At 37.5% G+C, this 17,264-nt stretch overlaps 1 protein-coding gene and 1 non-coding gene across 2 annotated transcripts in view; both read left to right on the plus strand.

Annotated features, from left to right (window-relative positions):
- RfC3 (replication factor C subunit RfC3) overlaps positions 1-17,264 on the plus strand; it is a 144,641-nt gene that overhangs the window by 25,131 nt on the left and 102,246 nt on the right. Inside the window, exon 4 of the mRNA XM_090384506.1 lies at positions 7,755-7,834. Within this exon, the coding sequence (XP_090240632.1) occupies positions 7,755-7,834 (80 nt within the window). The remainder of the gene's footprint in view (positions 1-7,754; positions 7,835-17,264) is intronic.
- LOC150091545 (U6 spliceosomal RNA) lies at positions 12,520-12,626 on the plus strand. Its single transcript, XR_016547787.1, has one exon. It is a non-coding gene; the product is annotated as a U6 spliceosomal RNA (small nuclear RNA).

Here is a 17,264-nt window from a genome sequence, read left to right on the forward strand (position 1 = left end):
TCCACGTTGAGCAGTGTCCATTGATTACCACTCTCTGTCTTCTGCCACTCAACCATCCCCTTATCCATAGCAGCAATTTGCCTCCAATGCCACACTGCTCCAATTTGTGCAGCAGTCTTCCATGTGCAACAGTATCAAAAGCCTTTCTAAGATCCAAATATATAATATCAAAGTTATTCCCTGCATCCAGTTCTTTTGTGACTACATCATAGTATCCAATCAAATTGGTCAGGCAAGACCTGCCCTTAACAAAACCATGCTGCGTCTGAGCTATAACTGAATTCTTGTCTAGATGTTCCTGCAGTGCTTCTTTAACCAGTGCCTCCATTAATTTACCTGGAACAGAAGTTAAACTAACAGGTCTATAATTACTTGTGTCAGCCTTTGATCCTCCTTTGTGAATTGGGATTACATTTGCACATCTCCAGTCTATGGGTACCTCCCCTGAGTCCAAAGAAGCTCTCATAATTATGGCTAGGGGTTTGCATACTTCCTTTGCTGCCTCCTTTAATATAACTGGATAGATCCCATCCACCCCAGGTGCCTTTTTTATGTTTATCCTCAACAATCTCTCCTCCACTTTCCTCTCAGTTATTACAAAATCATCCAGCTCACTGCCAATGTCTACTTTACCTACATTATTCTCCTTCCTGAATAACCCCTCATGCGTGAATGTAGATGCAAAATACTCGTTTAGATTGTTAGCCACCTGAGCAGGATCCTCAACTGTTGAACCATCAATATCCAGTGGACCAATCTGATTCATCCCTTTCCTTCTCGAGTTCAAATATGTAAAGAACTCTTTTCTGTTTTTCTTTGCATCCTTTGCCAAGGATTTTTCGTAGTCTGCCTTTGCCTGCCTAATCTCCTTTGTGACTTGGTTACAGACCAACTTATATCTATCATAGGCTTCCGTGTCACCCATTAATTTGTATGTATCCCATGCATTTTTCTTCTCTGCCACATGTCTCATTAGTTCATCTGACAACCATTTAGGCCTAAACCTTGAACAATATTTCTTAGTTGGTATGTAAAGCCTGGTTGCCTCCAAGATTAGTTCCTTGAATGCTTCCCATTTTGAGTTTGCTGTTGGTAACATCATCAGTTGGTCCCACTGTATAGAATTTAAATACTGTCTCAGACCATCATAGTCTCCTTTACGAAAACAAAAACCCTTCCCTTTACCTCTGATGGTAGTTACCTCCTTGAGTAAATCCCACTGCAACACACTGTGATCACTGCCACCTAGTGGTTCATTTATCTGCAGATTCTTAATGCATGAAGAATCACTACTGATAATCAGATCAAGAGTATTGCTCCCTCTTGTTGCCTCACGAACATGCTGATGTAGAAAACAATCACCCAATAAATCCACAAAAGCCTTGCTAGTGTGCGAGTGACCAACCCACAAATTCCAGTCAATATCTGGGAAATTAAAATCCCCCATTATAAGACTCTCTGATTTATTGGCCCACTCTATTTCCCTGTACAATATCTTATTATACTCATCAGAGTCATTAGGCCTATAGCACACTCCTACTCTCAATTTTGATTTCCCTATGCTTATGTCACACCAAACTGACTCGACACTGCCCTGTCCATCGATGTCGACTGGCTTCACTTCCTTGGACTTTATGTGTTTCTTAATTAATAGCATAACCCCTCCTCCCCTCCTGTCCTGTCTATCCTTTCTATACACATTGTATTCCCCAAATTCCAGTTCCGCATTACTTATATCTGTGTGACACCACGTCTCTGATATCCCAACAATATCTGCCTTTGATGTTTTGAGCAATACCTCAAATTCATCAAATTTATTTACCAAACTCCTAGCATTGGTGTACACGCAGGTATACATGCACCTGTTTCTATTCTTAGCTACCCTAACACAACCCATGTGTTTACTTGTACCGCAATGACTACCAGCAGTCTCTGAAATATCCTGCATCTTGTTTTTCAGGTTTCTGCTCATTTCAATAGAAGCAGTGCAAGAATCACTTCCACCTCTGCCAGTGGCTACTGTTAATCTATTAGTCCTTGTATCCCCCCCAACTAGCAGTTTTCCGACCCACCTAACACTGCCTGAACAGCATCAGCAAAAATTCTTGCACCCTTTCTATTTAAGTGTATCCCATCCCTGTAGAAGCAATCTCTCCTGTTAACAAGTACAGTCCAGACTGAAAAAAATTCTACCCCTTGAGCCTTGCACAATCCCTCCAGGGCCGAATTGATCGACAAGGCTCTCATCATATATATGTCACTTAGGGAAAGATAAAACTCTCTTGTTTAGTTATGAAGTTCAGTAAACTGGTCATCTGAATATCTCAATTCCATTTCATGAACCTGATTCTAAAGTTGCACAGAAATATAATTTTCTCTCTCTCTCTCTCTCTCTCTCTCTCACACACACACACACACACACACACACACACACACACACACACATTCCTCATATATCTTCATAAATTATAGCCTTTTAAAATATATTTTCCACTGAAGGCAAAACACAAGACCTGTTGCTTCATTTTGTTGAGAATGCACTGCTCTCAAATACAGATAGGCAGCACAGAATCCTGAAAGTGGTTCTTTTGTAATCTAACTCAAAAATTTTATGGATACTGGTAAAAAAAACTCTAATCATACAAAAATTCTAATTTTTGCAGACAACAATATGCATATAATATACAATACACTTATAAGGAATGTTTCGTTCATTAAAAGCAAACATTTCCACATGCTAACACTAAAATTATTTTTTGATTCGCAAACATTCACTTTTTTTGAAAAGCATTCATCCCTGTTCTAAAAATATCCTCTCTTTGTTTTCTATTATTGTATCACTGCAAGTTCATATATTGCAAACAGCATGACAACAACAATGATAAATATCAGAAACATAATTTTATTATTGGTAACAAGTCAAATTACTTTTCCCATTTAACAAAAAGTTACAACACAATTAAATTTAGTCTCTAATTAGCATTAGTAGAGGCATATGATGTAAGAAAGCAAGCTTATGCAGCGTCAGCCAAAAAAAAAAAAAAAAACACTCCCATTTCACCCCTCCGTTCGTTTGAAATATCTGTCCAGCTGAGCCTTAAATTTATTTAGGCTATCAACTTCCATAACAAGGAATGGAAGTCTGTTTCACCAACCAACTACCCGCTGGCTAAAGGCAAATTTCCACACATCTATCCTACATCTGTCTTTCCTCAATTTGAATTTATGTCCTCTCAGGTGATTATTCTGAGGAAGAGGAAGAATCCCATCGGCATTCTTCCTCTTCCTTGAATGGTTTGAGCATGCTCAAACCATTCAAGGCTTTATACACTTCTATCAGATGCCTCGCCGGTGCCTAGTCTCCAGACACTGTAATTTGCCAAACTTAAGCCTTTCTTCGTAAGAGCAACTCTTTGTTCCATTCACTTATCTTGTTGCCCTTCTCTGTACTCGTTCCAGCAGCTCTACATCCTTCTTGAAATGAGGCCTCCAGACCTGTATACACTACTCAAGGTGTGGCCTGACCATTGCCTTATACAAGGGAATAATCACCTCCTTATCCTTGCTAGAAAATTCCTGTATATCATTGACAAGACACCATGAGCTACTCTTGCAGCCCGTCTGCACTGCTCAGAGAACTTCATATCTGCCTGCACAATTACCCCCAGGTCCTTTTCATTCTCTACCAAAAAGTAACAAAAAAAAAGAATGGTTCTATCAGGTTGATTTACCAATTATTAGGTGTATTAACATGTATACTTAAAGTGCCTATTGCCTTCACCTATGCTCTGTCCATCCATCTGTTCATTCGTATGTGATAACTCGACTCCTATTAGTAGGATATTTGTTAGATTTTATATTTGGCCTCTTTTAGAAAGATTTGCCAAGCCATCCCAAATTTCATTAAATTCAGACTAATAGAAATCTGGCAATCATTATTTCTTTGTAACCTGTATGTAATAACTCGACGCCTGGATGGATTTTCATAAAATTTTATATTTGACTTTTTCCAAATTTCATAAAAGTTTCACCAAAAGAAATTCAACAATTATTATTTCTTTGTCTGTTCATCCACATGTAATAACTCTACTCTCAGTGAATGAATTGTCATGAAATTTTATATTTGGTCTTTTGGAACGATTTGTACATTTACCTCTAGGTCTTTTTCATTCTCCACCAACTTGAGTGTAGTACCACCTAACTGGTATGTTTTTCTCAGATTACTGCTGCCCATATGCAGTGCCTTGCATTTACAATGTTAAATCTCAATTTCTACTTCTCAGTCAGTCTACATAATTTTTTCTAGGTCTTGCTGCAGTAGTATGCCTTTATTCCTGTTATTAACCACCCAGCCAGCCTTTGTATCATCTGCAAACTTAGACATTAACCTTCATCGATATCATTAATAAATATTGTAAACAGTAAAGAGCCGAGCACTGAACCCTGAGGGACTCCACTAATAACATTAGTCCAAGAAAATTAGTACCCAGTCTTCTTCCCCTTAACCATTCCTTTATCCATAGATAACTTAGTTCTATGAGGTGCGGCAATAAAGTTTCTGGACTGGTGCTGTTGCAGTCATGTTCGACGAGTTTGAAAATTAATGGAAGTAGTATGTTGCAATTCAGACTTCTTCCAAAGGTTTTGGAGGAAGTCTGAATCAAGGAGGTCAAGGCCCAAAAGGTTTTGTTTACAGAAGTCCATGTTCAAGACAATGCTGATCATGTTTTTTGACAAACAGGGTGTTATTCACAAGAAATTTGTACCTAAAGGGGAGAGCACCCCTTTGTTCCCCTCACCAATCTTGTTGTCTTTCTTTGTATCGTTCTAGCAACTCTATATTCTTCCTAAAATGAGGCCTCCAGACCTGTACACAGTATTCTAGGTGTGGCCTGACCATTGCCTTGTATAATGGGATAATCACCTCCCTGTCCCTGCTAGCAAAATTCCTATATATCATTGACAAGACTCCATGACCCACCCTGGCAGAGACCATCTGCACTGCTCAGCAAACTTCACATTTGACTGCACAATTACCCCCCGGTCTTTTTCACTTTCCACTTCCCTGAGTGTAGCACCACAGAGTTGGTACATTTCTCTTCGGTTATCACTACCCATATGCAGTACTTTGCATTTGTCAATGTTAAACTTCAGTTGCCACTTCTCAGCCCATTTTCCTAACTTATCTTGATCCTGTTGGAGTAGCATACTGTCTTTACTGTCGTCAACAGCCCTGCCAACCTTTGTATCATCTTCAAACTTGGACATTAAACCTAATATACCTTAATCAATATCATTGGTAAATATACAAAACAACAATGGGCCCAACACCGAAGCCTGGGGAACTCCACAAACAACATTTGTCCACGAAGAGTGTCCATTGATTACCACTCTCTGTCATGTCCCATTCAACCATTCCTTTATCCATTGTAGCAACTTACCCTTAATGCCATACCTCTCCAATTTGTACAGTAGTCTTACATGTGCAACAGTATCAAAAGCTTTCCTGAAATCCAAGTACAGTCAGTCCTCGTATAGCACGATAGTTGTGTTCCTAGAAATCCTCATGCAATGCAAAATCGTGGAATATAAATAACAGGCCCTATGGGAAAAATAAGGTTAGGTGCCGACCACCCAAGATTGAACACACATTTGTAACCAAAACATTACCAAACACAATAAATAATCGTAATAAAATACTTACATATTTTATTACAACTATTACGTAATAAAATATTGCTACTGCTTTTGCTTCTATCATAAGCAAAGTTGTTTTTTTTTTGTTTGATTTCTTATCCAAACAGATGACAGCCTTTCCATCTCTTCCAATTCTTTGTGTCTTAATCTAATGGATTTTAATTACACTTTGAGTTGTTCCTGCTATCAAAGTTGTTTTTATTTTCTCTACATTCTTTGTAATTCTCGGCGTTGCCTCATTTAGGTCTGTAGCACGTGCAATATCACATGGTCTTTCATTTCGCTCAAAGCGTTTCACAATTTCATATTTTTTCTCAATCAACAGAGGCGGACTGGCCATAAGCCTTACTTTGGCCGTAAACCATAGTATGAGGCCACTACAAATTTTCCCGGGTAAGAATTTTGGACCCAGTCGGCCTCTGTTTATCGATATCGCTTTTCTTTTTCTCTCTGAATCTGCAGTGTCTTCACCAGGACACTTCCTTTTCACACCTTTTAAGTATTTTACTCATTTTTAGGGAATAAAGCACATTTACAAAATGAGGAGGTACGCTTGATACACATAAACAAAGCTGCGTGCGTGTAGCAACTGAATAAACAACACTGTAAAGGCAGAGACACTATTAACACCTCACTAGCTCACATTTTACTAAAGCACATTTCTGGGGGTTACTACCATAAAACAATAAAAACAATTTCCAGCTGCGTTTCTGCTAGTGGAATCTGTTATAAACTGGTAGTAAACTCGATCTAATTGCATTTGCGATAATACTGATAGCTGGAATTGTGTGGGTTTTTACATTATTATGGCGAAAAGCATTTCCCCTTCACTGATATAAAAAACATAAATACATTTTCAGAATCTTCTCTTCATTGCTATTGTGTTGCGTTCAGTTGGGGTGATTCCGCATTCGACTGCCATTTCTTGTAAACACAAAGGCGAATCATGCATAAGCGAATTCGGTTCGTGTTATATACGATGTCGTTCCCCTATTTATAAATTGTGTATGATCGAATTCGTGGTGTAAACATGTGTTATACGAGGACTGACTGTATATGATTTCAAAATTATTTTTGGCATTCAATTCCTTTGTGACCACATCATAGTATCCAATCAAACTGGTCAGACAAGACCTCCCTTTAACAAACCCATGCTGTGTCTTAACTATTACTGCAATCTTTTCTAGATGATCCTGCAATGCTTCTTTAACCAGTGATTCCATTATTTTCCCCAGAACACGTTAAACTAACAGGTTTGTAGTTACTTGTGTCACCTTATGACCCCCCCCTTTGTGAATTGGTGATACATTTGCATGTATCATCATGTAACTAAGCAGATCAATTGAGGTAAGTACTGTCAAGTAAGCTCTTATTGCTATTATTAAGCATGTTATAAATATACCTCTTGTATGTGTTATTTATAATGAGTGTATTTATCTTCCAGTGGTCACTGTAATATTAAGCTTAAGAGTTCGAGTTAATGATTGTTAACTTTTTGTATTGTGCTAAACTTAAAACAGATTTTAGAGTTACTGAAAGACAGACTAAAAATCATTCGCATTCAATTAAAGAGATGTTTTGTCTAGATTATATAGAGTAGTCGTAAGCCTAAGCAATTACATTTCCTATAATTATATCTTTCAATTCCCTATAAGTGGTTGCTCTTCTTCTCTTCATGTATGTTTTAATCTTTGATATTTCACAAGATGAGGGCTACAACCAAAATATAGATTTTAACTATTAGTATATGGTAAGTAGGTAAGAAACATTATTTTATTTTTATTTAAGAAAAGGACTGTTGATGACATGTATAAATGCAATAATGGGTCAGCTTGAAAGTGCACACATGATTAATTTTAATATGCAGTATATTAAAGTAATATTTAATTTATTTGTTGAATTCGTTAAATATCTATTTATTAAAAGTTAAGTGAAGAATTTAATATATATTTTTTAAATGTGCACAGTATTCATAATTAAAATGGCTTATCTATAAGATGAAATTTTATATCTTCATAATACTACTGTTATATAGGTCATAGTTTATTTTTATACAGTTGAATGCGTCAGATGATCGGGGTATTGGAGTAGTTCGACAGCAAATCCTAAGCTTTGCCAGCACTAGAACTATATTCAAGTAAGTTTATGTTAATATATTTTTTTCCTGTATTCTTTATATTTACAGCTAGGCCTCGCATAACGCGAGTTCGATTAATGAAATATTCAGTTAACGCTATCTGAAAAATGATACCACTTTTCACTTTACACGATGCAAATTTCCAGTTAACGCGATCTTTTTTTTTTTATGCGATAGTTGAAAAAGATTTGAATCGTGCGTTAAGCTTACTGGGAGTCGTACGGTCAATAAACAAACGTTTGTTGACCGTACGACTTCTTCCGATGGTTGATGGTTGTTCCATCAACCATCGGAAGAAGACGTGTTTCTCTCTTGCTAATAAAGTCAATGCAGACTTGCATTTAAAAATTCAAATTTTTAAATGAGCCAGATGAAAATGTTACCGCGAAGGAGATAACGGTAAAAGAATTAGATGAAATCTTTCGTATCGCATAGAACCTCAAACAAAAGGTTTGATGTTCTCTGCGATATTTATTTCGCAAGGGCCCGGAGAAGATTGTTGTCGGCTATCAGAAATTTATTGATGAAAAGAGAAAGTCAACACTGTTCAAATATTTCCGCAACAGTAATTTCTTCATTGTGTATTTTATGTCAGAGGTTCCCAAAGTTTCTCGGTTCACGGCGCCTTTAATGTCTCAGTAATTTTTTCAAGGCGCACCCAGACCAAAAGAAATACCTAACAGTTTCGTTTAGTAGTTAGGTCCAAACAAATTAATAAGAAATACTAAAACTGTGAACTACCTCGAGCTAGTAGTTCGCGCGGTGTCCGACAGATGTCGAGTATCGCTGTGTTTCCCTCGGAAATTTAAAATATTCCGCGGCGCACAGTTTAAGAACTGCTGTTTTATGCAATAAACATTTAATTCCATAATTATTTTCATTATCTTTTACATTATATACAGTTAAAAAGTTATTTAAAAGGTGTTTTTAACATTTTTTATGGACATTCCCGAAGGTCAAGGACCAATTATAATTTTTCCTATTGGTTATTATATTCGATTAACGCATTTCCGTTTTGCGCGATGCGCTCGCGGGACGAATTAATCGCGTTAATCGAGGCCCACCTGTATAATGGAGCTTCTGTTAATAAATTAGATTAATTTCAATTTATTCAACAATATGTTAATTCTTCTTCTTCTTCCAGTCACATAGCTCCCTGAGAAGCTGTTGTGGCCATTAACAAATTCCTCCAATTGCATCGGCCATGTGTGTGTGTGTGTGCTATACGAGCAGCATCACAAAGTGTCATGCCCAGAAATTCACTGATCCTATCCCTCCACCTAGTTGCAGGTCTTCCTCTGCACCTCTTCCCCTCTGTTTTTCCTTCCATTATATTCTTCAACAGAAAGTTTCCCTTCTTACTATATGACCAAAAAACTTGAGTTTTCTTTTGTTGATGATATGAAGAATTTTAGGCCTGCCAATTTTATTCAATACCCACTCATTTGTTCTTCGATACAAGTAAGAAATACGCAGTATTCTCCTGTAACACCACATTTCAAATGTCTCAATTTTCTTCCTGTCAACTGTTTTCAGATTCCATCCTTCACATCCATAAGTGGCAACTGGAAAAATTAACGAATCAATGATTCTCAGTTTTGTCTTTAGGGGCAGATCAAGATCTCTCCATAATTTTATCAGATCAGCGACCAGTGTTTTAGCAGTTGCCTGTCATCTCTTTACATCGTTTGAGCAGTCACTATTTTTATTTATTCTTGACCAAATTCATCAACTTCTTCCATATCTTGCCCTTTAACCTTCACTTTACTGGAATCAAGATTATCACCAATTACCATAATTTTAGTTTTGCACACATTCAGAAACAATCCTTTTTTCTTACTTGCTTCACATACTCTCCTCAGAGTTTCTTTAAGATGATCCTTAGAATTACAAATTAGCACAGTATCATCTGCATAATGAAGGTTGTTTATCTTCAGTCCTCCAAGTTTGATGCCAGTCTCTAAATCTTCCAAAGCTTCATGCAGGATATCTTCGGCATAAAGATTAAAAAGTTGAGGTGACAAAATACAGTTCTGCCTGACACCGTTACCTATTGTGAAAAAGTCAGTGTTTCCCATGTTCGTTCTCACAGTTCCTTCCTGTTCCTTGTACAGTAGCTTAATCAGCTGAATTATGTGGATTGGAAACCCATAATAAATTATGTGTTGAACACAATCAAATGCTTTTGCATAATCTATAAAACACAAAACGACTAGAACATTGAATTCTTTTCATTTTTCTATAATCAACCGTAGGCTTAAGAGCTGATCTCTGGTTCCTCTACCCCTTCTGAACCCTGCTTGCTCTTCTGGCATTTCTTCTTCAAGTTTTCTTGAGATTCTGTTCAATATGATTTTAAGAAGAATCTTGCTAGCATGAGAAATTAGGCTAATAGTTCTGTAATTTGAGCAAATTTTCAGATCTCCTTTTTTGGTAAGGGGTGAAAGTCAGATTTCTTCCAATCTGATGGCCACCGCCCCATTTCCCAAATTTTTACAATCATTTTATGAAAAAACTCGGCACCCTTCACACCTGCAGCTTTAATCAATTCCGCTGGGATTTCATCAATTCCAGGTGACTTGCCACACGTTAGTTCTCTGATGGCTTTTTCGACTTCTTCCTTCAGTGGAACTGGTTCAAGATCACACTCTTGAAAAGGGGGTTGCAGATCATTACTGTGAATTTCAACCCCCTGTGAATTTTAACAGAGGAGAACACAATCAAAGGAAGGTGGAAAGAATACTGTGAGCAGCTCTTCCGAGCACCAGCAGGTGATCGGAAGAGCTGCTCACAGTATTCTTTCCACCTTCCTTTGATTGTGTTCTCCTCTTTAAATTAGAATATCCCCTTTGGAGTCCTTAATTACATTAAGTTTTGGTCAGAACTTTTGTCTTAAGGACTTAATACCATCATAAATCTTTTTAGTGTTGTTTCGTTTGTTGTGGTATTCAATTTCTTTACACTATTGATTGATATAATCCTGTTTGTCCTGGCTTAAACAGCCAGGACAAACATGATGACTTTGCTCAGTTCCTGATACTCTTCGTTTCCTTGTACACCACGGGCTGGCGCCTCCATAGCCAGGTTGGCAGGAGCAGCAGTGCTGAGCACACGCTTCTTGATTAGACCGGGATTCGAGCCCTTAACCACCAAATACGGAGGATGCGGAAAGGTCAGGGAATGACCACCGCATATCCCCAGAGCAATATGGCCTTAGTTGCTAATGCTCCTAAAAACAAAACAAACACCATGGACTTTTGCAGTTCTTCTCTGTTCAATAAGTTTAAAGGTGGCTTCTGTAATCCAAGGCTTCCTGATCTCTGACCTTTCTCTAATTTGCTGAATCCTTAATAATGCTTTTTGTATTTTCCCACATTTCCTCAGGCAGCATATCATCATCTAGTTCTAATAGAGCTTGAAAATGATTGCCTGTTTCAAGCATATAATCGTTTGGAATATTTTCTACATCCTATCATGTAGGGAAAACTTTATTTGTGATCTTTTTCAGCTTCAGTTTGAGAATGATGTGGAGTAGCTGATGATTACTGCCACAATCTGCTCCAGGAAGTGTTTTTGCTGCGATTACACTGGAACGCCACCTTTGCTGCATAAGGATATAATCAATCTAATTCCTTGTTTTATGATCAGGAGATTTCCATGTGTAGAGCCTTCTTGGGTGCTGCTGAAAGCAGGTGTTACATATGACAAGACTGTTCAGATGACAAAATTCAATTAAACTTTCACCCCGCTCATTTCTAGTGCCAAGACCAAACCTACCACATTCCGGACTAGAAGAAACTGTCTTGCCTACCTTTGCATTAAAATCACCCATGAGTATCAAAACATCCTTTTTTAGGACCAGATCAAGAGCTGACTGGAAATTTTCATAATAAACGTCCATATCTTCGTCTGTGAATGTTGATGTTGGTGTATATGCAGCTAAAACTGTGAGATTTACTGGCTGGCTCTGAAGTCTAACTGTCATCATTCTACTATTAATAGGATTGTATCCAAGAAGAGACCTCGAACATGCCTTATTCAAAATGACAGTGACACCATGTTCTTTTACTTAATCACTTCTAGAAAAAACAACCAAAAACCCATTTCCAGTTTTGAAATGACCTTGTCCTGTCCACATGACTTCGGTTGCTCCTAAAATGTAAATTTTATACCTATCCATTTCATTGATGACCATATCCATCTTGCCTTCTTTTAAACTTTTTACATTCCATGTGGCCACGTTTGTTTACCCTCTTCTTTCTTAAGTTTAATGTGCAGATGTTTGGCAAGCAGGACCCATTGCTTCGTGAGGTTCTTGTCACAGTCCCTACTTACCATCAGTGCAAAACAAAGTGTATCATGATTTATCTGACACCATGACTTTCTTCCATTGTTCCAATGTCAAATCACAATGTTCTTGGCACCACTGCAAGTGGATTTTTTTGTTTTTCTCTGAAGCAAGTGGCTTCTGAATAGGAAGGCAACTGCCAGTACCCAATTTCTTCAATTCTCTGTGCATGGTACAGCCCAGAACTGCCCCATTTCAACAAAAAACTATTTGCTGCACACTGGATGCCCTATTTTTCCATGGAGTCCTTAGAGTATGATGCCTTTGCTTTTGAAGTATTGATTTTCTGCCACATTTATGCCTTTGAGATGTGGAAGAAATGCTTGTTTTCCAGTTTGTACTTGCTTCGGCAGTACATATACTAAAATTGGAACGATACAGAGAAGATTAGCATGGCCCCTGCGCAAGGATGACACGCAAAATCGTGAAGCGTTCCACATTTTTTTAGGCCTGACGTAGCCCAGTGGTCAGGAGCGAGAGTGCATAGCACGCATTCCTTGAGTGGACCGGGGTTCAAGCCCGTGACTACTAAATACGATAAATATTTGTATCGACGATTTATTGTAAACTCTACTGACTTGGTTGTCGTGCCGGAGTATAAACAGAAAATAAAAACCTTTGAGATGGATGCTTTTGAGAAACCAGTTAAGTCTTCTTTCGTTTCTTGAATCATGACTCCTGCTAAATGTGCACCCACAATAAGACCTTTTTCAAAGTCTGATAGATCATGCATTTTCCCCATTCTGGCTTCAGACTGCTGCAGTCAAACAGCTTATGCAGTCTTTGTACTGAACAAGGCAACACATCATCACCCCACATCACAGTTGAATTTGCATCTATTTGCATTTCTTCTGTCTGCGATTGTCTTAATAAAGATGAAACCCATTAAAACGAAATTTGTTAAGACACGATTTCCCTTATAATGTAACGCAAGCATTGTTCCCATTTTTCTTCAGTTGAAACGTGTTTTTAGTCACCGAAGATCAACATTTTGGATTCCTTGTGAATTTGTGGTGATATTTTCAGTTAACGCAAATCCACAATACGCATTATCCTTTGATTTCTGTAAGATCAATAATAAATGACTTTAACTTTACTGCAGAGTGTTTGAATATGTACAGTATTTTGTTAAAAAGTTCATAGAATGCATGTAAAATTACAGACATCATTTGCTACAAAACACAATCCTTTTGTTGTTTTATGCCAGTAATGATCTATTTCATTTATATTTCAAATGAACAAATTGACAAGCTGTCTTGTTTTATTTAATGAACTCATACACAATAAGCTATTCACTTGAGCAACAATTCAAGCATTTTAGTTTTAGTAGGAATTTAAAGAAATATCTGAAACTTCAAAAAAAGGAAGAAGTTTACTGTAGAAGGAAAAAATACTGCTCTTGATAGAATCAAGTCCAGAGTCCATTTCATTTCCATTTATTTGTACACACACAATTATTACATATACAATATTTACAAAAAGATATATATATACAATTTTATATACATTAACATTGTCGTTACACATATATAAGACATTATATTATACCTCCTGGTGCACTTCATACGTGTATCCCAGAGTCAAGGGTTTCTCCTAGGCAAAAGCTCATCTCCACCTAGTTCATCTGTTTTGGTGTAGAACCTCAACAAATCTAGCCTAAAAACATGTGCGAGGTATTTTACCACCGCTAATATAAGACAGCTGTTGCCCAGTGCCTTCTCTAGGCCCGGGTTGACGTTATGTATTTGTGCCGAATGCACAAGTCCTGCACCCACCGGATGTAGTCCAATACCAGTAGGTGTCAACAAATGAATTACTAGTGGAGAACTTCCACAAATTATCCTCACTTACACCCACTAATTATTATATTAAACAGATATATACAATACTTTTTTTTTAAAATATGCTCAGAGTCTCTGAATTACTGAGAACCAAGAAAACAATATATAACATACATCTTTACAATAACAATTGACATAAATCTTGTCAATAACAATTGGCCAAAATCAATGCAACATTAATTAACATAAATCAACACAATAGCAATCCATATAAGTCAACACAATAACAATTAACTTAAATCTTCTGTTTCCGCTTAAACCTTTTGTCTTTTGGTCATTTGTGAAGTCAATTCCCAGAAGAAGCTGAAGTTCTTAGCTGAGTCCTCAATATGAAAACTGATCTTGAGAAGGTTTGCAGAGCAGTAAAGTTATTATGGTCTTCAACTAAGATATTTACATTATTCTCCCATAAGTTTGGAACCGCAGACATTAAATGTGCTCTAATGAGAGTACAATGGACAGTTCAGAAGAACATGAATCCACGTTTCATATTCCCTGCATGTGCAGTACGGATCAAGCTCCAGGCCACGCTCAAATAACTTAGCCTGGAGGGACCCATTCCCTGTTATCAGATAAGAAGTTGTCATAGAAGGTCTAAACCATGAAATAACTCCAATGCTTGGAGTTATTTCATGTAATTCCAAGCATTGTCTTAGATTGTCCTTTTTTTAGGTAGTAAATCAAACCCCGAAAAGCAATATATAAATCTACAGGAATCGTACCACCAAGTATTTGGAGTGCGTTGTTTGAAACAGTCCTTGGAAGGAAATAAGTTTCTGTTTCACTTTTACCTTTGATACTTTTTGGTACCAAATACTTGCTGCGTATGATATAATAGGCAAAAATATGGTTTTATAGTAAAGGTTCTAGGTTTTCTTTGATAATCCCCACTCTTTCCTTGAGACTCTGATAACTGAGGCTCTGAAAAAAACTGATTTTTTCCCTGAATTTTGACATGAGGCAGAAAACTGAGTTTATCATCTAAGGTGATTCCCAAATACTTAGTTTGGGATACATATGGTATTTGGGTATTATTTAGTCGGATTCTGGGCGGTCTGTTGTGGCTAAAATGGTTCTTAAAAGTCATAAAACTGGTTTTACTGGGAGATATTTTCAGTTTGTTGACTGTAGCCCATGACATCAAGTCATCCAAGATAGGCTGTATTTTCTCTTCAGTTATTCTCCTTGTGTTTTCATCAGCAAAGATAAACCAAATCACTCGCATAGGCTAATCTTACTGATACCATTGTGTTCCCGCGTTAACCATTGATCCAGCACAGTGTTCCAGAGGAGAGGTCCCAACACTGATCCTTGGGGGCATCCTCTTGAAATCTGAGCCCAGTACGTAAGATGTTTTGCCACCACCTTAATATGTCTGTCGCTAAAGTACGATCGCATAACACTGTAAATATACGCATCACACTGCGGATCTCAAGCTCCTGAGGGCACTTTCCCACCAAACGCGCCCTGAAAGTCCACAAACACAGCGAGTACGTATTTAGCAGGTGAGTTAGATACATAGTTGGTTAGAAGATTTATAGCATCTTCAGTCGACCGTCCTTTCTTGAAGCCGTATTGTGCTTCTAAACATAACTGATGATCTTCTAGCATTTTTTGGATTCTTGGGGCTAACATTCGCTCAAACAATTTCCCCAGGTTTGCTAAAAGCGAAATAGGTCTGTAGTCCTGTGGATCTGATATTAATTTCTCAGGCTTGTGCAGTATCTTTAGTAGAGCTATTTTCCATTGACGAAGAAATATTTTCTAGTAAACACTTATTCATCAAATTTAAAAGAATGTGTGGAAAAAATTTAACTATGACTGTGTCAGGTCAATCAGGTCAATACCAGGGCATTTCTTACCATTGAGCTTTGCCACGGCAGAGCCCAAATCCAGGAGTGAAAAGGGTTCAATGTCTGATGGTCCTTCATACTTATCATGACATATTTGCATTTGTTCAGGTGAATCTAGATCCAATATATCTTTGGGGATAGATCCAATATATCTTTAGGGAATAGGTTGTTAATTATGGAATCCACCATAGACATCCAGTCTTGAGTCTCTTGACCATCTACTTTAACTGTGTTATAAACATCTCCGCAAGCCATTTTGTTCCTTGATATCCGGTAAAGCAAGCCCCACGGCTCTTTATTTCCTATATCCGTTACAAAATTTTTCCAACAACTTTCTTTTGAGTTCTTCTTGTCTGCTTTCTTTTGGCTGAGTACTCCATTGCCAAATACAGGTGGGTCTGGACAAAATTTGTAAATTCCATTGCCGTCAGCGTTTAAATTATCTACAACATCTGCAGAGAAAATAGTGAGAAGGTAATCTCTGAATTTGTTCCATTTAATGGTATTCATTGAGAAACGTTTAAGATCGTGTAGCTGTGAATCATTAGATTGCTGTCGAGGCTTCAAACCAAATACAATAGTGGGGTGGTCGCTATTCACAAGGTTTGGAATAACATCCCAGTCAGTTAGAATTTCATCTGTTTTAATTGTGGTAAGAGTGACATCTACGTTTGATTTGCCATTCACAGTAGAGAATGTGAACGGCTTGTCAGACAAGTTTTGCACACTTAAGTTGTAGGATGAAATTAAATCCTCGAGAGCTAATCCTCTAGGATCAGTAAAACCGTTGTGCCAGAAGTTGGATTTGGCATTTAGATCCGCTGTTATTATAAGATTTTTAGAAGCAAAATTAGTACATATATTGTCCAAACAATGGACAGTCAATTGTATGTCTTCACTAGGTACACAGTAAACAGATGCAATGTAAAAATTTATGAAAGGTGTAGAAATCATTAAACAGATCAGTGTCCGTGCACAGACCTGTAATGTTGGTAACAACCAGATCATTATTTATAACAACTGTGGCACTTTTTGGAGGTTTGTCAAGCGAATGAAAGGGTTCCTGTATGCAAATAATATCAAAATTATTTTCAAATGCTGTTATTCTAGTAGTAGTAGTAGTAGTAGTGGCATGTGATGCAAGAAAGCAAGTGTATGGGCTTATGCAGCATCAGCCAAAAAAAAAAAAAATCACACCATTCCCTCCAAATGCCTGTCCAGTTCCTCCTTAAATTTATTTAACCTATCAACTTCCACAACGACAGATGGAAGTTTGTTCCAGCAATTAACCACCTGCTGGCTAAAGGCAAATTTCCGCACATCTATTCTACATCTGTCTTTTCTTAATTTGAATTTATGCCCCCTTAGGTTCGTAATCTGAACAAGTG

Source organism: Mastigoproctus giganteus, chromosome 1 (genome assembly GCF_048544385.1).
Source record: "Mastigoproctus giganteus isolate SK-2022 chromosome 1, ASM4854438v1, whole genome shotgun sequence".
Taxonomy (NCBI): Eukaryota; Metazoa; Arthropoda; class Arachnida; order Uropygi; family Thelyphonidae; genus Mastigoproctus; species Mastigoproctus giganteus.